This window comes from Haemaphysalis longicornis, unplaced genomic scaffold (assembly GCF_048455015.1).
Source record: "Haemaphysalis longicornis isolate Haplotype H1 unplaced genomic scaffold, Haemaphysalis longicornis Haplotype H1 scaffold_1, whole genome shotgun sequence".
NCBI lineage: Eukaryota > Metazoa > Arthropoda > Arachnida > Ixodida > Ixodidae > Haemaphysalis > Haemaphysalis longicornis.
The window spans coordinates 362,583,755-362,606,285 of NW_027526203.1; the positions used below are offsets into that span (position 1 = coordinate 362,583,755).

At 48.2% G+C, this 22,531-nt stretch overlaps 1 protein-coding gene across 1 annotated transcript; it reads left to right on the plus strand.

The window, feature by feature from the left end:
- The first annotated feature begins 158 nt into the window (after positions 1–158).
- Positions 159–16,381, plus strand: LOC144155016 (cytochrome c oxidase subunit 4 isoform 1, mitochondrial-like). The gene is made up of 5 exons (XM_077686208.1): positions 159–281; positions 1,449–1,484; positions 6,336–6,610; positions 6,957–7,088; positions 16,172–16,381. Exons 3-5 carry the CDS (start codon positions 6,337–6,339, stop codon positions 16,303–16,305), a joined length of 540 nt encoding a protein of 179 aa, XP_077542334.1. The 5' UTR covers positions 159–281; positions 1,449–1,484; position 6,336; the 3' UTR covers positions 16,306–16,381.
- The last annotated feature ends 6,150 nt before the right edge of the window (positions 16,382–22,531 follow it).

The following is a 22,531-nucleotide window of genomic DNA, read 5'->3' on the forward strand; positions in this document are numbered from 1 at the left end:
ACCAAAAGTCTGCGTAAATTCTAAACTCAATGCTTCAAAACAAAACATCTAATATTCTTGCGTACAAGTATATTTAATAATTTTATAGAAATAATTTTACACTTTGAAGCTCTGCAAAGGGTTATGCACTCTCGCCGTTTGCGCCTTACGCTGCTTACGCACTGCGACCGCTGCGACCTGCTGCGACCAGCTGCGACCGACTGCGCAACTGCATTCACTGCGTTTCCAGTTGCGCTTCCGGCGGCACTGGCTGATTTTTTCTGTAGGCAGTTGGTGGCACCCTTGTACCAGGCCTCTCAAGCTTGGACGTTCCCTGTCTTCCCTATAGGCGGCGTAAAAATCGACGCCCCACGTGACCAACCTGACCAACCTAAAGCGCTGTTTTCGACCATCAAGCCCACCAGACGGCGCAGGCAAAATGTTACTTTTGGTATAGAATACAAAACATTCATTCCGTGACTCAAAGAGCCCACACAGTTCGCTTACAATGTGTTATTTAAAAATACTATAAACAAGTTCCGCATCAAACATCCGTTGAGTAAAAATGTACGCAACTTTTTACGAACAGCCGACTGGTGCACCACCTCGTTTCTGAATTCGCAACCACAAAGCCGCCAATTCAAATTGAAACCGCTGCAACGGCCGACCGTTTCAATGTGCGCGGAGCACCGGTTTCGTGACTGTTATTGCTGTTATGTGCTTTTGCGTCCATCAGTTGTTGAGAGGACTGGCAAAACACGGGAATTGAGTGCTTGTGGAATGACAAATGTGGGAAATTCCGCATCGGAAGGCAGCTGTCGAGGCCAGAATATTCGATTCTTCCAACAGAAGGTGAGTGTTATGCACTCCGCTAGAAAGACGGTGCAAAGGAAACCGTTGTCGCCGTCAATACTTCATTTGTGCCCTTCGTTCGAAATCTTAGCGCAAGTGAACGAGTTGTTATGGCAAAAAAAAAAAATGTTGTCACGAAAGCGACGTACAATTGCAGCGATCGAAATGAAATGATGTCCTGGCCTCTGTAAACTTGCGGATGTCAATAAACGATTTGTTCTCACTTGCTGCTCACTGTGGTCTGTGCCAGTCGAGGCCATCTGGTCACCTGGCGTAACATCACTTCACTAGCGCGGCGCAAGGAAACACGCGACCAGCGTGCCAGCCAGGAGCCAGCAGAAGCAGCCACGGCCGGACTCGACGCCCCTTTCGCGCGCGGGAGGAGGAGAGTCGAGTCCGGCCGTGGAGCAGCGAGCCGGCGGCCGCCGTGCGAGGGCAGCCATGTTATTAAGGAGCTCAAGCGGCCTGTGCAAAAAGCATCCGCCATGTTTACAAAGCCGTGTTTACAGCGCCATCAAGCGGGCGTACTGGGTAGTTCACGACGCCGCCACTACGCTTTTTCTGGCACTACAGGCAAAGCTAGACCTTTGCTTCTCTAAAATCCTCCCTGTTCTGTGCTTGTACGCCTCCGTGTCCATCTCGCACTGCTGCAGGTGAGGTTTAAGTGGTCCCGTGGGCTAGGGCTTCTGATTTTGAAGAGCATTTACTGTGATCTTGAATTAAATACTGCAGTGTAGTGGTGTGGAAGCAAAATCTAGTGTCTTGGTTTTTTTTATGTGCGTCCTTATGTATCGATAGTGACCGTTTGCCCCCAACTTATTAAGCCTAACCTTTCGAAGGTGGTGGAGGTCAAAGATTTGCGCGAGGTTACTCGCCGCAGCATCAACCACGTTGATAAGTACTTCAGTACTAATGTCTCTAAGATCTGAGTTGTGTTATATGTACGATGTAACCTCCTTGGTTGCAGTGTGGCATGTGTTCGAACCATGTTGCTGTACGACCGGCAGTGCGCCGCTAGCCGGTGTCCGCTGCCAATACTTGCAAATTTACAATGTGCCCCTTAGCGGTTTAGTTACAGAAGTGTATGCAAATAGTGGGTCCAAAAGTATTATTCGGAGCGACGGCGTATTTGTATATTTACTATAGTTTGAGATGTCTTCCAGAGGCGTGATCACGGGCCTGAGTTGGGCAGGTGAGCGTTCTAAACTCCGCAAGCCCGAGGAATGACCAACCGAACATTTTAACTTGCGGTATTTGTGTTCGCGGTTTTTTTTTTCTGTGGCTTGAGCGGGGCAGTACACAACGGCGTAGCCCTTTTTCTTGTACCGATTTCGTGAATTGCCGTCAGAAATTTCTCACGGCAGTCACCTAGCACGCTACGCGCAGATTCTATGGGATAAATATTCCCTAAAAAGCCGTGTTTGCAGCTTCCCCTGTAGCGCTGTGGTATACTTCTTGGTTTTAAACTAGAAGGCTCAGGTTCGAGTCCGACATTGCGATGTCCTTTTTTTTTTTTTATCTTTGAGAATTTTTGGCTCATCGTGATTTGTTACTCTGGTTTTTAATATATTAAGAGATCGACGCACAGGAGAATGGGTTGAATTACGTTTAATATAGGTTGTGTTCTGTGTCGTTCGGTTGGGATAGATTAGGGTTGTTGCAGTTGGGCTGGATTTGGGTAGGTTATGATGCGTTCGGTTAGGTTACGCTAGGTTCGGTAAGGTTATGCTAGGTTACGTTGGGACGTAATATTATGCAGCAAATTTTAGGCCGGCCAGCTTTTACGAAAACTGCCGAGAGAATTTCCCGGAGGTAATTCTCACGGCTGCCGTGAGATTAGAAACCCACCTGACAGCCACACATTATACAGCAGAGTTTACCGAGAAGTCCCACAGTTTTTATGATACGCAAAATTATGGGATGTCCACTGAACGGTGCACGCAGAGATCCAGGACAAGATTGTGACGGTTTCAAGACGACCCAGTAGTGGCTGTGCAATGCTCTATCCCGACTCTGCACTGCCGCTGAGTGCCTACCTACTAACTGAAACCAAGACATGGCTGTTCGAGTGTTTCCATAGTTCTCTGAATGGGGTCTCCTAGTTCTCTAGGTTCAGATGCCATCAATTCAACAGGTTGGGTGAATTTGGAAGGTGCATTAAATGGTTGGCCTGCAACATTTTCACCAGAATTCGGCAAAAGGACTTCATACCTATAGAATGCGAGTGCCAAAATGTGAACCCCAAATTTTGTCACTTTTCATAGAAATATTGTTTTTAGAAATATATCCTCATTGTTTTCATTCTCGTTGTGTTCCCAGATTAGATGACCTTGCTCGTCGTTGACCTTATTAGGAGAGGGATCGATATGATCGCGTTAAAGTCTGCCGTTTTTGTTAGTTTCATTGCGACTAAGCAGATGAGTTTGCACGGCTACACATTTTTTTTCGTACTTCAAAGTTAGTGTGTTTGCAGTGACTGGGGTAAATCTAGCCCTGAAGCAAGTTGCCCTTGTGGAAGTTTTCTTCAGGCTGCCTCTATAGTACAGGCGGGGACTTAATTTTGCAGACCATGCGAGCGCGTGGCAAAAGCCACCGATGCGCGCTCTGGAGGCCCGGCGCCTGTTGTCGAGACCGGCGCGGCGCGCATGCGCGTCCTGTTTTACTCGCAGGCATGCCGATTTCCTCGCTCCCTGCAGCGGTGCTGAGTTGGTCACCGAAGCACCGCAGAGTGACGCCTTTGTAGCATTCCTTTCATCCCGATGGCACATTTGGGGCCTAATATGACGATTGCGCCGCCTTTGGCGCAAGTGCTCCTCTCGTCCTGATAAACACTTGCGTGGAATGTTTCATTTGTGTGTTTTGTGCTTTACCGTTTATAGACGATGAGACTAGCGGCTTGCGAACGGCGTAGCCAAATCAAGCGCGTTCGAAGCACAGTCTCACGGTACCGCGTAACCAACAATGAAATGCCAGTAATATGAATAGCGAACCTTTATTCACCTTGTTTATCTTTTTATTTGGCTACTGAACATATATTTCAGCTCGCTCTCCGCTGCCCATAAAGTAGGCGATTTGCAAGTTTTATACAAGAAATTATTTTGATTTTTTTGCTGCCTACTTCCTTGCTTAAAAACGATCGAAATGCGTACTCACATAAATTGTCTGTTCGCTCTGCCCGTCGCATTCCTAAAAATGGCACCTCGGGTTCCCATTGAACACCGTAAAATTATTGGCTACTTTTGAGAACCCGTTTTTCAAAGGGACATTTGCCAGTTTACTAATAGGCCACTAGATGCTGTTAGCCGAAAAAGTCTTGCCTACGGGGATGAATTGCTCCAAGGCCGGAGCAATTTTTCAAAATCGGCTTGCATTGATTGATTATGAGGTTTTAACGCACCGACGCTACACAGGCAATTAAGTGCGCCGCAGTTGAAAGCTCCGGATCAATTTTGATTACCTGGGGATGTTTAGCATACGCCGAAATCCCGAACACGCTTGAGCATTTTCGCTTTTCGCCGCCATCAGAAATGGGCCACCTTGCATATGCCCAACGGAGCGGAAGGACAAGGTCAACAACAAAACAGGAGGACAAGCTGATTGTTTCTCATTCGTTGAGCACCCGTTCATTAGTGACAAAAACATTCGGAAGGCCCGAAGTCGCGATTAATATTGCGGCGAAAAGTATCGAATAATGTTATGGCGTTCTTCCATGGGAACCCGAGGTGCCGTTTTGAATAATGCCGACGCGCATAACGAACAGACAATTTATATGGGCATGTCTTTCAATCATTTTTAAGTAAGAAAGTAGACATTAAAAATAAAACAGGATTTCTCTAATGAAACGTGCAAATCGCCTACTTTATCGGCAGCGGAGAGCGAGGTGAAAGATAAGTCCAATGGGCAAATAGTTTCCAAAATAAACAACATTAATAAGGGTTCGTTATTCATATCGCTGGCATTCTGTCGTACGTAGCGCGGCCCCGTGTGATTGTGCTTCGTACACGCGTCATTCGGGGACGCCGTTCGCAAGCCGCGAGCCTCATCGTCCATAAAAGATAAAGATCAGAACAAACAAATAAAAAATTCCACGCAAGTGTTTATCAGGGCGCGAGGAGCACTTGCGCCAAAGCCCGCGCAATCGTCACATTAGGCCCCAATGTGCCATCGGGATGAAAGGAATGCTACAAAGGCGTCGCTCTACGGTGCTTCGGTGACCATCTCAGCAACGCTGCAGGAAGCAAGAAAATCGGCGTGCCTGCGAGTAAAACAGGACGCGCATGCGCGCCGCGCCGGTCTCGACAACAGGCGCCGGGCCTCCAGAGCGCGCATCGGTGGTTTTTGCCACGCGCTCGCATGGTCTGCAAAATTAAGTCCCCGCCTGTACATGACCCACTACACCTTCAGACCTGGCCGACAGCTCAACGCCAGCATGCTGATCGTAGCACGAAGTTTTGCCACTTTTTTGCACCATGGCACTTGTTATTACTGCTGCCATTGGCTGCATCTTCAATTTACACCCAAGAACATACTGATGCCAGTTTGTTCTTGGGTGTCGTCTGTGTTGGCTTGTCATTTGGCTTTGTCACTACAAAGCTGAATGAACACCGACCTGCTCTCTCTGAATATTTTGTCTCACCTCTCCTATTCTTTTTTTGCTCTTTTGAGACTTTTTTTGCTATCATGCTATAGTGCTCGTATGAAGACTGGGCTGTTGTTTAAAGCCTTTACTTTCAGTAAAATACTGCCTTCGTAAATGTTACAGGTGCGTGGTTGTTTCTCTAGTTCAGTTTTTTTGTTACACTTTTGAGACGGCAGGTTGAGGCTTCATGCACCTTAGCTGCACTGCTGGGTTACAAGATGCACTGGCTGTGTACCAATTTAGACCACCTGGTGAGCCTTAGCAAGTGTGGATCTTGGACATGCAGGTGGTTTTTCTTTTTTTAATTAGAAAGGCTGTGGCTGGCAATTGAAAGTGTGAGAATGGGTTCAGTAACGCAAAAACTCGTGTTTCCGAGGTCTTAGCCCTCGTTAAAAAAACACCAGGTGTTCCAAACATATGCATAGCCCTCAGTTGTGGTATGCGTGCATCTCGACCATAGCCTTGCTTCGGCACTTGTGAACCAAAGCAAGTGATACAGATCGAGAGTACACCTTGACCAGGCAGCCATTTACAACAATAAAACACAGTAATCGTCATGTGGTTCGCGGAGCTTACGTTTCAGCTCTGAAACAGTCATGCTCCAATTCTCTTGCTCATTATACCGAGCATAAGTTTGACGAGTAAACAAAACCAGAGTGCCAGGGCTTGTACAAACACATTGTATAAGCGCCGCTATCATCTGAGCACCAAACAAGAAAGTGCAGCTGGCTGGGCAGATCTGGAAGTAGTAGCAGGTCATTGTGTGAGACAGGTGTGCCGCTTGTGTTGTTTTGACGCACCTCCTGAAGTTGAGCGGGGAACTTTCCCTGGGGCGGGAAGTGCAGTTTCTCGTGTCTGTGTGCAGCATGGCGAGCCGACTGCTCCAGGTGACTCGGCGCGCGACCAGGGTGGCACCCCTGGTGGTGCAGGCGCAGCAGTCGGCTGCGTACCACGGCCGCGCCCTCATTGGCAAGCGAGAGGTGGTTGGCTTCGGCATGAATGGCGAGTACGCGTACACGGACAGCCCGGACTTCCCCATGCCAGCCATTCGCTACAAGGAGCCCACTGCAGAGATCGAAAAATTGCGTGAAAAGGAGAAGGGCGACTGGAAGAACCTCAGCCTGGAGGAGAAGAAAGCACGTGAGGGCACTCTTTTGGATGGCCTAGCATGAGGCACTGCTGCATTTGTGGGCTATTTGAGCTCGATGGAAGGGTGGGTGGGCTTTATGCAGCTCCAAGGTTGGGATCAGATTTGGGGGGGGGGGTTCAGCCTGCCCTGGAAAATATGTGAAGACTTCAGCCAAATAATTTAAAAGAAAAGTATTCCTGTGAAGCATGTGCACAACACTTCCTTTATGTGTTAATGGGTAAAGCATGCATGCAAATTGGTATTTATTAGGCACCGTATTATTGCTAGGAAGAAAAATGTTAATGCTGGCTTGTGTGACCGGGCAGAAACATTGTTTGCGTACTTTCTCCTTTCCAGTGTATCGGTACAGCTTTTTCCAGACCTATGCTGAAATGAATGCATCCCGGAATGAGTGGAAGCCCATTATGGGCAATGTGTTCATCCTTTTGGGCCTCTCCCTGTGGGTTTGGATCTTCATGAAGAAGTTTGGTGAGTACATTCTCATCACCTGTTTCAGGGGGACACCCACTTCAGGCATTGTCAGAGCCCTGCAGTGCTCTTTTAAAGCAAAGCTTTCTACCTCTACCCCCCAAGGGTTCTTTCGCGACCGTTGGTGTCACCACAAAACTCCAGTGAACAAATAAAAATTTACTGGCACCGCCGGGAATCGAACCTGTAACTAATAGACTTACAAAGCGAGAGCCCGTTGTCTTACCGATTTAGCTACGAGCCCACGCGAACACAGGAAGACAAATGGTGTACTCACCAAGCACATCTACGGGTTTACCCCCTGCCTTCTCGCTGAATGCCACGTGAAAGCGTCACACGACCCCTCACGCCCGTCTAGCGGCCCTGTGCGTACCTTGCTCATGTGCTAAGAGTTACCAAAATTAAAGGAATCTCGCACCAATCTATGCAATCTCACTTTTAGTACGCCAACGTGCTAAAGCCTGTGGCCTCTAGTATTCACGTAAAAAATCCCAGCTTCTTGTCGTCCACCCTCACGCCAAATCAAGGAATACATTCAAATACTCCTTGATGACCAGGCCATCACTCCAAGCCCCAGCATCAAGATCCTGGACCGACATCTCGAGGATAACACCAAGAGTGACGTCTCCTTGTAGCGCCTAAAAACAGCATTAATCAAATCATACACATGATCAGGCGAGTTGCCACCTAGAGTTGCGAGGCCTAAAGGAATCTGGTAGCTTTCGATTAATTGAAGCTTTTGTCCTCTCGAGAGTCACTTACGTCAACCCCCTGTCTTCTTCTCGATGAGGAAGACATAGAGATGCTTTATATAATGCTTAGAAAGGCGGTTGAGCAGGCCATTGGTCTTCTCATGAGTGCGTTCACACTGAGGCTGCTTAGCACAGGCTCCACAACACGGTGGAAGAGCTGATAGAAGGCCATCTTTCTAACCAGAAGGTCCGACTAAGAACTGCGGTGGGTAACCGCATGCTTCACCAGATTGGCTGGGCAGCCCAGAATGTCACTCCGCTTGACATACTCCCAGACTCTTGGTGACTAAAACTAAAGATGCTCCCTTTGCTTAGAAATATGAACCGCTCACATGTCGAGGGTCACCGAAAAGCACGGGCTCAAGCGCTAAACACCACCCTCGGTGGGGCTCATGCAGTTATCTACAGAGACTTCTTCATCGTGGCTACCTCCAGAACCAGCCTCCTTGCGTCTACCTCGCTTATGACCCAACAAATGATGGCAGCAGAAGAGGCAGCCATCACCTTGGCTCTCACTAAACCAGGGGTTCGGAGGGTAGTCACCGATTCCCAGCAATCCTACTGGAATTACCAGTCGGGTTGGGTGTCCTGACCTGCACTGTGCGCGCTAAAAAACCACTCCCCAAACGGTTCCATTCAGCTCATCTGGACACCCCCTCACGCTTCAATGGAGGGCAACAAATACGCCCACCCAACAAGCCTGCGCTTTTAACTCCCGTGCTATGGAGCTGCACGAGGACAGTCACCCGCTTGTCACGTCCAGAGAGATAATCCAGCATTATCGCCTTCTAAGACAGACCGTACCTTCTCCTTACCCTGACCTTTCCAGAGAACAACAAACTACCCTACGGCTCATATAATCCGGGCTCCTTCCCACAGCCTACGCGTATTCACTTAATGCACCCGAAACGCTACGACGCTGAATGTAAATTTTGCTCAGAAGTAGGAACATCCCGCCCCGTAATCGGGGTGTGCGACTTTAGCCCTGAGCACCCTCCTCTCTTTCCGTCAACTACCCATAAGAGCAATGGGAGATGCTACTCTGTAGGCCCTCTCTACCTACCCAGCTTCTGCGGGTGGACAGAACAAAGGCCGCGCGGACTGCATGGGCCCCACAGAAGAAGGAATCACTCCCCAGGGCTGCACTTTGGGCCGTTCAGAAATCTGAACAGCAGTATTTCTTCCTCCTCCTTCTCAGCCGCAAGTGTCGTCGCCTCCGTCCGCGGCGCAGAGACGGAGAAGTCAGATCGTCTAACACCGGGTTGGAGCTTACTTTGATTTTAAAAAAAAAAGTTTCGGATCTTGTGCTACACCAATACAACTCAACCAAACACCGTTCAGGCATCATGCATTGAGTTAACCTTACCGGGAATATCTCTTTGAAGTAATAAATGGTGTGGTTAAGTGCACTTGTCTCTGGTTTTACTATTTGTAGAGCGATGTGAGTGATTTTAAGTGACGTCGCATGAGTAATCGTTATGGGTGCCGTTTACAGCTTTGCTTTTCAACCACATTCACAGGGTGGATTGGCGCGATTTTTTTATTAGCGTTTTTTTTTTTTTCTTCTCATTATCTGTTGTCTGAAGCTTAGTGCAGACAAATGTGGAGGGGTGCCAGTGCTGTAAGGTGGGCGAACCACTGCAAATTTTGCCCAAGGGTTGCTTCATGACACATACTAGAGTTTGTTGACCTTTTAGAGCTTTAAAGAAAAAATCTGCATGAAGAAAGTACATAGATGCATGGAGGAGTAATATTTCCTCCATGCAAAGTCATCTGAACCGATGAAGAACATTTTGACATTTAGATGACCGGCTTCAGCATTCTGCATGCAAATGTTTCCCCATGTGCTAACAGTACGTGCGTTTTTTTTTTTTTTTTGGATAACAGTTCTTTAAATGTGAGCACATGCCTCTTGATTGATGAGAAGTACCTTTAAAGGAGCCATGAAGAGAAAATACAACTTTGTTTAATTTGAAACAACTAGGATTCAGTATCTCACTCAGCTCCATTACAGCCACAAAATGTTTTTTTAACGAAAAAAAAGCAAGAAGTATTTAAAAACTTTCAAATTTTGCGCCACAGTGATGTGTTATGAGCAAGAATGACGTCATACGGGCCAACAATAAAACCCAATTTTCAGTGCGTTAACTGCACGCTAGCATTCAAGTAATGTGGTGAAATGGAACTATGGGCCCCATTACAGACGTCCAGTCATGTGTCGTCGCGACAGGTCAGTTAGGCGGCCGCCAATCGCACAAACAAGGTTCCATGACGTCATAGAAAAGTTGCGGGGAATAGGCTAGGGGGTCGCGACTGCTTCACACGTTTTCTCTCATATCTCCGTTATTTGTTCGAAGATTGTGATGATATTGGTATCATTGTTATCGGGACTAAGCAGTCTTTCTAATAAACCAAACTTGTATTTTGTCTTCATTTAAAGGAGCACTGAAGTGATTTGTAAACATTGCAGGATTACTTCCACAGATTGTAGTCTGGAGTCCCTAGGGCATGTTTTGACCACTCTCAGTGCGTTTGCGCGACTTTATTTAGTAGAAAAATCATTTTGAAAGTGGTGTCCTCCTCTGCATCCTCCTTGCTGATTTCCTATGACTTTTCGTATGATGCTCACTCGAGATGGCTTGGCTTGACTGTGCTACTGTGCGGTCCGCCGACCCTCTGACACAATCGGTCGCCCGGCTACCGGCAGGTCATCGCAATTCATTCGTTTAGTTGAAACTAAGCCCCGAGATGATTTGTGCCCGGGAGAATGTGCCTTTAGTTTGTTAGTTTGAAGACTGTACCTAACTTAGAGGGGCCCTAAATAGGCTCCTGAAGGTCGACATTTCAATCATGCAATCGCTAGAGTACCTCTTGACGACAACGTATACCAAATATTACACCTCTGCGTAAAGCAGGGGCCGCACAAACATTCAACAAAGATCCTTCTTTTCTTTCCATGCTCACCTGCCGCTTCCTTGCCGCCGCATGTGTTTATTTGAGCCAATTTATGCAATGCAAACAAAAACAGAAGTTTGAGGAAGTCACTTCAGTGTCCCTTTAAACCACGTATCCATGAGCCTCCCTCAAGGCCAACAGGCTGCGACACCTTGGAGTGTGTTGAAACAGTTCTTGCAGGGTGATCAGTGGCAAACTTGAGGAGGAAAACTGAGCTGCAGACTGGTGATGCAATAATTACCCAGGTATTAATGTGCTACAACTGTAGAATTTGGTTCGGCCAAGCTCCTATGGAAGTCTATGTATAGTGAAGCCCGTTAATTCGAACTCGAGTAGGTTTCGCCACTGATTATTCCAACCACTGCGTCGGCAGCTTGGGGCCTGGTCTACAGCTAGGGGAACGCAACCCCTGCCCACACACGGGGCTGCATCGCTTCCGGAAAGGACAGAAAACCTGAGAGGTAAATTATATCAAGTAAAAGCAATCTAGAATACCCACGTAGGCCTATTTTGGAAGAAGTTCCTTTCTGGACTACGTCGACGTATACACGAGTGCAGGGTGCTGGGCGTGCTGGCAGGCAGCATCATTTCCGGGGTTAGACGCCTAGAATGTGTTGCTGCCAGACACCACGAGAAGGGGGCGGACGAAGCTACCGTACAGCCATCGCTTGGAAGTAATTACGGTATAGAATGCAGCATGTCTGTTTTTCAGTTTGGGGGGTACACCTGAAAAGGAGGCCTTCCACTGCAGAACTTTCATTAGTTCGAGTTGAGGTGGCATGCCCTTGCAGTTCGAATTAACAAGCTGTTACTGTATTTAGTTCAGATACTCTCATGGACTCTCGTGGCCCATTGGTCATTATTGAGGGGTAGCCTATTGGGCATTATCGAGGCAAATATACCGTATAATGCGGAATATAGGTCGACCGCCTTACCTTGTAGACGAAAAATGCAAAAAAAAAAAAAAAATAATTAGGTACCAACCATTGTTTTATTGAGACTATAACTTGTTTCGTCTCAGATTACTCATTTAAAACTGTCTGAAGTATCGTCGGACGACTGCTTCTGGCTCGCTGTCGCCCACACAGCAGGTCGTCCTCGGTGCAGTCCAGGGGATTGCTTATGCAGCACTTCTTCAACACTCACAAGACCATGTCATCGTGAAGCGAGCGCAAAGCATGGGACACTCGTGTGCAGACCGGAGTGACAGCCAGTCTATGCAGGCGGTCAGCAAACATCTCGGGGTATCCATTCGTAGAGACATCGCACGACACTAGCGGACAAAATTTGCCCCTTTGTACTGAGCACAGGTGCACAGAGCGGCGCCCATGAAACGAGGCCTTCCGAGCGTTGCATACCGAGAGCTGCCCCTTCAGCTAACGCCGCTAGCAACACTTCTTTTGGTGATACCGAACTGGCGCAAGGCGGACACGTCATTGGCCTTGGAAAACCCCCAACTTTTCTTTTAAATGCTGCTGTAAACTGGCACCAAGTGCCTAAACTCATTTTGAGCAAGAAGAAAATAGCACACACACATTCGCCGACAGCGAGAGAAGCAACAAAACAAAGATGGTGTCGCGTCCGATTGATGGTGGTGGCGATGGTGCCAGTGACTGCAATATAGGTTGAGGGGTGACTTTTCGGCAAATTTTTCTGTAAAATATCTCGACCTATATTCCGCATTATACGGTAGTTTTCAATGTACAGGGCTGCTTGCAGTTGTGATTTTACGAGTGTCATTTAGCTGGCTATGCTGGCTAGTTATAGCAGACACCAAGTCCAGGAATGGTGTTAGAGCCGCTACATCAATAATTGCCAATTTTGACTCCTCGCCACACCTATACAAAGCAATCACCGCTGACAAATGATTCCAATCCCCAATTAATTGCAGTCTAGCTAAGCCTCGGGAAGTGCTGTTTGAGTAAATGAATTTTTTTTATTTATGCAACAAAAATTGTGAATATGTGCAAATTTGTAGCTGCTGAAATATAAAAAGGCACAATAAGGAGGGGCTATTGCAGACTGCTACTTCTGGGGGAGGCAGGGAGAAGTGTACTACTAGGAATTGTGATGCATTTGCACTTACGTTTTCTTTTTTTTTGGTCATGGAATCAACGGCGAATATAGATACGTTTAGTCGTCTTGTTTTGAGTTCTTAATGGGCAGACATTGGCAGCTTTTCATGGTAAGGTTAGTTGACTCCAGCTGTCTTGTGGCCATTTATAAAGTAGACAGCAAGAGTTACATCAACTGATTTGTTTCCACGAATGACCTGGGTACTGCCATAGTCATTCAGAATTAAAGTCCAGCAATCCGGTATCATCCAGTCACTGATGTTAATGAAGCCAGATGATGCTATGTGCCAGAAAGGGCATTGGGAGGTTTTGAAATAGGCCTTGAATCTATTGTTTGTGGGCTAACAGTGCTTTATGGATTCTATACAGAAAGTGCTTAACAAAGCAGGCAACATGGTGTTCCAGTAAAAAAAATGTTCTTTTAACAATGTATTTCACTTACTGGAAATACTGTTGCAAAAATGGAACTTAAGGGGGCAGTTGGGTCTTTGGGGCCGAAAAACGGTCAAAAAAAGTGTTTTCTCAAAAATGGAATTTTTGGCCTCCACGGCCATTTTTCTAACAGTCTGTAAATTTCCTCATCAAAAGGCATCATATTTTGTTGTTATTATATTATAATAGCATTTTAAAGTGCACTTTTTGGCCTCCACGGCCATTTTTCTAACAGTCTGTAAATTTCCTCATCAAAAGGCATCATATTTTGTTGTTATTATATTATAATAGCATTTTAAAGTGCACTCTACAGCTCAGTTAGCGCAGAATTCGATGGTGAAACGGCACTTTTCTTGCAATGCAAAGCTAGCATTTCATCCTCAGATATCTTGGCACCCAGAGCAGGTACAACTTTAATTCTTTTTGCTTCTGATACCAAAATGTGTGGAGAATACAATATAGGAAACAAATTTTTTAAATGGAGGCTTTGGAAAATTATTATTTTGTTCAATTGGCACCACCTGCGAGCCATTTCTGGCAGAGTGCGGGAGAAGCGAAGTTCCCTGTGTTGTAAAACGACCAAAAATAGTTACATCAAAAAAGTTCTTCCTATGTTGTATTCTTTAGTCATTTGTCTGCCTAGCCACGTGGTAATTGCCATTCTGAATGGAGTGGTTATTTTGTAACTGTGTCCTAAAATAATGGCAATTAATCATTAAATAACTCAAAATATAATCAGCTTGCAAAAAATCTAATAGGAGATTTGAAATCAGCACAAAAAACTCTATAACGCAGTGCAGTTTCATTAAAATTGGTTGGTAAATAAAAAATATAGCTCTAAGACCAGTCTGCCCCCTTAAAGGAGTGCTGACACGAAAATTTTCTGTTCCATTTTTATTGCTTTTATCGATGCTTAATGGTCTGGCGAACCCGACACAGCACTTCAAATACTTCAGCGCGATAATTTTTCACTGAACGGCCTGAAAATCGGTTGTTTCAATTTCCTGCGCTTTCAGCCCGAAAGGCACATATGACAGAATCCCGGCATGACCTCACCGCTTTGTGCGGATATCAAAACACTGCGGAGGCCGGTGGGGGCATTGTTTTGACCGCGCCGCCGCCGGTGCTGAATGGCTGAGCTGCCAGAAGGTGCTAGGTCTACCACTGCGGCGGAAATTCGATGACCACTTTCAATAAAAGTCCTGATGGGGACTTCTATTGCGATTCCAGGCTATGTTATAGCTTCCTTTCCTGTGTGTGGAACTTAATTTTTGCCAACAGTGCCTCTCTGGGCAGCGGTTATGCCTGTACTCTGGCTATGTGCACCCGTTTGTGAATGCGCCGGCGCCCAGTTGCCGCTAGCGGGGCCGCGCGCAGGTGACGTCACGAGTTCTTGACGAGCGCTGTCCGCGTCACTTCTTTTGGCTACCACGGGATGTTGTCACGCTGATGTCCATTTGCTGAGTGCCGCTCCGTGCGCTGTTCCATCGGCACGATAAATGAGATCCAACTAAAGTATGCTTTTTGCGTCGCAGGCCGCTCATATTTCAGCCAGGGTATTCTTTTGAGTAAAGTCAGCGAACTGTGCAATAATATTAACGTCGAAAATTGGTGTCAGTACCCCTTTAAGAAAAATGTGTTGATTACAGTAGATTAAGTTGAGTTTTCCTTTTATAATTTGAGCATTTCAAATTGTCCGTAAAGATTTAACTAATTTGATTGTTTTGCTGCCGTGTAGCATTTAAAAACGTGTGAAATGTAAAAGACCCAACTGTACTTGACAGTAGCACAGGCTGTTATGCAGCTGCAGCATCGCCATTTAACATTGTGGTGCAAGTCCCACTTGGGAAACCATTCTCATGTGGTCATTGTCATTGCAGCATTTAAGTGGGAGGCAGGCAAGAGACGAGAAAGTGATAAGAACGCGCTTTGGCGCCCCTGTTGTCCTGGTGGCCCGTTAGTTCTGCCGATCCTGAGCCATTTGACTTGTTTGTGATGGCTACCGAAGTTTGGTCACTGCTGGAATGGAAGATATGGTTAAATCTTTACCGCTCACAAGGCCGTCCTCGCACAGAGTCCTTAGCGCAGGAAATTCTCTTCCGGTCTCAACGTAAGGCTTGCGATGTCACATAGCTCTCCCTACCCCCCTTTGGACAACCAGGTTTCTGCGCGGCCTGTGACGTGGCTATGGTGAACATGGCCACCAGGCATGGCTCAAGCGACAAGCTCTTCTTGTTTGGGAAGTGTGCGCTGGAAAATGGGTTGTTGCCACTTCCTTCCCCACAACATATAGTCAGGCTTAGGATTGACCCATAAAAGGTACTTGATTAAATCTGGATGTGTTTTTTCTGTATTGAAATTGCATCTACCGTGATGGCTAGGGTGTTTTGCTTTTGTGCGCACGGCTGGAGGTTTCATAGCTGTGTTTGTACATGAGCATTGCTAGGATGTTTTGAGCCAAATAACAATGCACATTTCTAGTGGTTCTGCGAGGTATGGTGCCACTCTCCTTCATTTGCTATTTCTGTATGGCTTGCCTTCCTGCTACTTCATGTGCGAGGGCTGCAGGTCACCATTAACGGGTGGCCCTCGCAGAGTATCAATGCCTTATCTGCTTAGGGGGTTCAAAGGAGCAGCCTTTTGTCGTGCCGCCCGGTCACACGCTTTGTACAGACAGCCAGGGTCGGTGGTTTTATTGTTACACGGTGGGTGCCATGGATGCCTGCTCCCCTGGTGACATCACATAAGTGTACTTGTTGAAGGAATGGAATGTCGTATTTTGACACTTTTGGACCGTGCATTTGGGGCTGACGCTTGTCTGCAGAGACGCAATCCTAATGATGACTAATCACGTCCCAATTCCATGCAGTGTACGGACCTCTGCCAGAGTCTACCTCTTTGGAGGCCCGGCAGGCACAGCTGCAGAGAATGATCGACCTCCGAGTGAATCCCATTGAAGGCATTGCCTCCAAGTGGGACTACGAAAACAACAAGTGGAAATGAATGCTCTTCAGTGCACTCCCGCTGGCACTAAGAGTAGATTTCTAGGTTCTCTGAAATAAAGTGTACATTAAAGCCATCTTGTTTTTTACCAATATTCTCATTTTCTTTCAAGCACACATTACCTAGTACCCTGGTATTCAAAGGTTTGCCACGATAGTCCACCGGTAAGGAGAAAATGCTTGCATCTTGTATTTGTAACATAAGGCTTTTATGGCCCCTGGCACTGTGAAATTGTTGCAAGTGCAAATACATGGGTCTTCTACATATTACTGTTTATTCTGCCTGTGTAGATGGATTGTCACAGCAAGGCTTGTTTTTAGTCATAGCGGATAAGTGTGTTCTGTTGCACAGCTGCCGTTCTATGTGGTACACACCAGTAACGTAGCCAGAGAAGGGCTTGGTGTCAACACCCCCCGAAATTTTGCGAGTGGTGCGTTCCCCCCTCTGTCCGCTTCATTTTGGCCTTTTTTTTTTTTTTGTCCACGCTGTTCATTGTGCATCGGTATGTTAATATATGTAAAAATAAAAATGGAGAAATCAGATCAGAAAAAGATGTTTGTTTGCAAGCTATCTTTTTTAGTGGGGGGGGAGGAGCAGCATGTAACAAACCCCGACAAATATTTTTGCCTATGCCACTGGTACACGTGGTCCTTGAGCTCGGAGACAAGTAACAAGGGAGTGTCGCCTTGCGGGAACTTGGGTGTGTTGTGCCACCTTTCCTCCTTGGCAAGTGCATTGTGTAATGGCACAAGCAACTGCATCCCGGAAGTCCTGTGGTGTCCAGCAGGCACAGCACTGGCATGTGGAAAGGCCCTTGCTTTGAGTACATCGGGGAGTGCTAGAGCAGGCACGTGAATCAAGCTTCTGTGGAAAAGTTCTGCCTTTCATGATGCAGTATAAATGTATAGTTCTGAATGCTTCTACTGCAGTGCATGCAGTAGAAGAATGCAAGAGCATGTGCAGGAAACTCTCCGAATCCCCAGGTGCTCAGAATTAATCCGGAGCCCTCCACTACGGCGCGCCTCATCGCCTGCGTTGTCTCGACACGTTAAACCCTACAATCAAGGAAACTCGCAGAGTTTTGTCTGAGCATGTTTAGAGAATGCGTGGTTGGAGGAGGAGGAATAGACTTTATTGAAGCCATAAAGGACTTCGGGTGATCAACCTGAGCTGGTCCCTATGTCCGGGGTCCCATTGGTCCTGCAGGCTTCGTCCGCTAAGGATATCAGCTGGCGCTGAACCCTCTGCGTCCGAGGCCCTGATGGCCGTCTCCCAGGGGTTGGGGTGGTTTCAATCATGCGGGGTCTTGAGGTGCCGGATGGTTGGGGCAGGCAAGGATCATGTGGTAGATGGTGCCACAGGCCTGTTGGCAGTTGGGACATTCGGGTGAGGGGTGGAGCTGGGGGTAGAGCAGGTTCATTCTGGACGGTGTTGGGTAGGTGTTGCTCTGGAGCAGACTTCACTTGACTTGACTTGCTCCCCCTTGTCAAGCAAATGATGAGGTGGTGGCGGAGAGCGCCGTTGCTCCTGATAATGTCTTGGAGTGTTGCGGAATGGACATCCCCATTCCAATTCCATTCCGAGGAATTGGAACTTGTCGTGATGCCATTCCTTTCAATTCCTTGGAATGACAGAAATTAGCCCATTCCCACTCCTGGAATGGATGGGAAGTTCAATTCCATTCCTTTAATTCTTCAATGTAAAAACTGCCTCAGGTGCTCTATCGAATTACTGAGGAACGCAAAATGAATCTGACGTTACCATACGGGTTGAAAACTGCAAAAGTATTCAAAATGTGTCACTTGTCACCGAAGGTGAGAGGCGGTAGCAGGTTGGTTACATATGTTGTGCATAACTACCCAATTCATAAAAATATCGTCCCTTCCTAACGAAATCCGAGAGAAGCGCGAAAGCTAAAAGTGCACCCAACTTTCGCTGAAAGTGCGTCTAGCCGATCTACAAACCTTCAAACACCCAAACCGCAAGCGAAAAATGAACCCATGCGACGATTTTTCATGCGCTAAGTAAACGCAACTACGAATGGTATAAGTGTACACCGTTGCGTGGTTTATGAGATAAAGGTATACTATTGTGGTCCTTTATGATCGACACGTGGATTTTTTATTTAGAACCGTTCGTTTTTTTGCGATTTTCAAGTAAGCGTTTTGACACAATGGAAGCCCAGTTTCAGAGAGAGAGAGAGAGACATAATTTGCGGTCCCCGGTTTCACGCACGCACCGTGTGCCTAGAGACATTATCAGAGCTTTTCGGTCGAGCAGCCGGTCTAAGGGCGAATGCATTAGTTTTTCGATAGAATGCGATCGGTCCCACTAAAACAGCTTTCGCTTTGAAAAGTGGCAGCGTCACACTGCCCCTTTTTTCATAATAAGTAGCGGGATCCCACTACTTATTGTAGTATTTTCATGTTAGCATGTTTTAATGGTTTGTTCTTGCGCGACGCGAGATGAAGCAGCTATTACGTTGATGTCGGCTTTTTTCGTTCTACTGCACAGTCTAGGGTGTGCTATCTTGCTGTCTGCTTTGCGTACCGTCATACCAGCGTAATTAGTATGATTTGGATAACTCGCAGGCATGTCACGCGGAGCTTGCTCACATGTACATTCGAAATGCCTAATTGAATAATTTCAAGTGAATCTACAGCATTGAGCCGTTTCGCTGCACTACAACGCTAGAGACGGGAGGCTAGTCACAGAACACCATTTACAGGTTTTGCATTCACTCTAGGAAAGTCGCCACCGCTTCCACGTTGACCTCTATTGCAATTGTTTATTGACCTGGACTGACATTTTCAGCGGCCAAAACAGCCGTTCTGCCTGTGGCCAGTGCTTGGGGCCGTCGCAAACTAGCGATTTCTCCCCTCATACTGCAACTTTCCGGCCAAACCGTACACACCGCCGCATCTCTTCGCGTGCTAGGTTTGGAAATCTCTGCATCTGGGTCGGCTGCCATGTGGCTTCGATCTGCCCGACAAAAAGCAGGACAGATGCTTCACCTGATTCGACGCATCTCTGGTGGTTCCTGCTCTAAGATGGCTCGCCTCCTGGTGAGGTCAGTACTGCAGCCACGACTGGTTTATCAGGCCCAATTCCAGTACATGACTCAGACAGAGTGGGCCCTACTTGAGGCTACCAACAGAGCCGCTATGAGCACCATCACCTGCCTTCCTGCAATGACCCCGATACCATCGCTCCAAGCTGAGGCTCAGCTGAACACGCTTGACGAACTCGTCGAACAACGTCGCTCAGCCCGCATACACAAACGTACTTTTGTTGCGGAAGCAGTGGCCTTGGCTAGCTATATGGGCTGTTCCCTACCTGCTTCACCAGACCGCCCTGTAACCAGGCCGCCGTGGCGGTATCACCAGGTGACCGACCACTGACTAGACTGCACACTCGAACTACCGGAAAAGCATGTGCGAGAGGATCACTACTGACGGCTGCGACCCAGTACGAGGCGATAGAGGCCTTCGTGGACACTGGTGCCCAGGATGGCGTTTTATCTACGGCGATACAGTGTCCCGTTTATCCTGACGCCTCTCAAACTTGCCTCTACCAAACCATCCGCACCCTGCCCTCTCTACTGGCGGAGCTCACAGCCATCCGGGATGGCCTACAGGCACTAACGCCGGCCCTACAGCGCGCCCCCGTGGGTTCTATCCTACATCTTTATACGGACTCCACCGCGGCGATGCGGGATTTACGCCAAGTATCGAATAATTGTACTATTTCAAGGGACATCCACACACTACTTGACACGTCCCCCTGCCCTCTCAGGCTGGTGCGGGTTAGGCGGAATACGCTCCCCGCTCACATTGCAGCGGATATGGCTTAATTGTCACCCGACGTATATTCCTCGGCCGCTGCCAATGTTAACAACCGGTCCGATAGAAAACTTTCTCCAACGGAAGGACGATCTGCGTCGCGCCACACGTGCCCTCATCCCCCCGTGTGGATAGGACTTCCCCAGTAGACTTGCTCGCTGGGAAGATGTTCTGCTGCGCAGACTTCGCGTTGGAGTGGCGATTTCACCTGCTGTGACCCGGGCGTGGCCACCACGCTACCATGCCCCGTTCGACGACACCTGCCCCTTCTGCACAGCTCCGGCCGCACAAGCTGATGCGGCCCATCTCATATGGGCGTGTCCTTCACTGGCCTCAGCCAGAAAGCGACACCTGAGAGGCACAGGACTCCATCCTGGAAGACCCCCCGACCTTCAGCGGTGGCTCTGTGGACCCCACCACCGCTCCCTTCTTGACTTCCTTCGAGAGACGGGTGCCCATGTATATTTGTAAATAAGTTGTTTTTATGCCAACGGGCATTCTATCGCAAAAAAAAAAAAGGAAAGGAGAGCAAGAGAATGTGCGTATTACTATCAACGAAACGGACATAACGCCGACCACGCAAGCCAGAATCCTGGGAGTAATCTTCCAGAACAACGGCAAGGCGGCAGCGGCGCTGAGCAAGATCAAGACCACGACGGAACAGATCACGAACATGATAGGAAGACGACGCGCTCACGATGGTCCAGGCCTTTGTGACGTCGCGCATCGTATATGCGGCGCCATATCTACAGCTATCTGAAGAAAGACAGAGATCACCTGAACACGATCATACGTAAAGCAAGGAAGATGGCGCTGGGTATGCCGCGCCACTCGTCCACAGAGAAGCTGTTCGGCATGGCCAAACACAATATGGTGGAAGAGTTGGTGGAAGCCCACCTGTCTACCCAGAGAGTGCGGCTCAGCCAAACCTCGGTGGGCCGAATGGTACTGGCCAAGCTGGGCTGGCAAGAGGTCGACAACAAGGAAACGGGACCTTTACCCAAGCTTTGGGCGCAGAAAATCGAAAGCAAATCCCTGCCCCGGAACATGAGACCGGGTCGCAACTACGGGCGCAGAGCGGCCAGGGTGAAGGCCTGATCGAAGCGCTAAGAAAAGCGGAAGAACAAGACGAAGCAGCGGGGGTCACCCTCTACACGGACGCCTCTCTACTCAAGTTTTCGACGCGAGCCACGATATCAGTCATGGCGCATGACGCGCTGGTGACGTGTGCCTCTGAGCAAAATAATTACGGACTCGCAGGTGTCTCTGACGGCACTCAGAATACTCGATGGAGGAAAACGACGTATACCTGAGCAGAAAGTCGAACTGATATGGACACCGACTCACTCAGGGCTGGAGGGCAACGAACTCTCCCACCAGATCGTCCGAGAACTTGAACACCGGGCAGACGAGCAGGAGCCGCAGGCCATAACAAGTTACAAGAACATCACGAGCCACTACGGGGAAGGCAGACGGCGGTGCCCTGAATCGCACAAATCGCTCAGAAGAGCTCAGCAAACGATCTATAGGCAAATACTGGCGGGATCCTTCCCGCACGGTGCGGGAAGGATCCCGAAGCAGAATGTACCCCGAGAGATACAAGAAAGAGTGTCGCTTCTGGGGGCAGTTGGGCACGCTCCGGCACGTTGTTGGAGAGTGCGATTTCATCGAGACCATCAGCTCACTCCTTACGCAACCCTCAACCACCCTTCCCAAACCCCTTAAAGAGCGATGGGACGCCTCGCTAACCAGCCTCGCCTTGAAAGAACAGCTCATCCTGATCTCCAGGGGCCAGGCGGCCGCGGAAGCATATGGGTCCCGTGAAGAGGGAACCACCCCATCCGGCAAGTAGTCGCCGCAGTTTTGTTTGGCTCAATAAAGTTGTTCTCTCTCTCTCAACAGAAAACTCCCGCAAACAAATAAAAGAAATTACTGGCACCACCATGAACCGAACCAGGGCCCGAATAGAGTAACGGAGCGACAGCCCGCCGTCTTGCCGACTAAGCTAGGCCCACACGAGGAGACGGGGAGACAGACGGTGCACTCAACGAGCACAGCGGCGGGTCTACCATCTGCGCTAATTCAAAGCCCTCGTGTGAAGTGCAAACCGCATAATGTATGATAACGGCCTTCATGTGGGATTAGCGGCGAATTGAACAGCGTCTATGGATGGGGAGGGCGCTATTGGCGGCGACGCATGAAACAAGAGGGAGGGGGAGGCAGTGAGAGAGATGAAGCCATAGCCGCGCGTGCCGCCCTCCTCCTTACCCTTCGCCAGGCGCTTCTCTCCGTTTTCTTTCTACCGTCGCTGCTGCGTTCGGTTGTCTCTCTGTCGTCTCTGGTAGAGCCAGGTGTGTGAATTCAAGTGGCGTCGTATGGGTAAT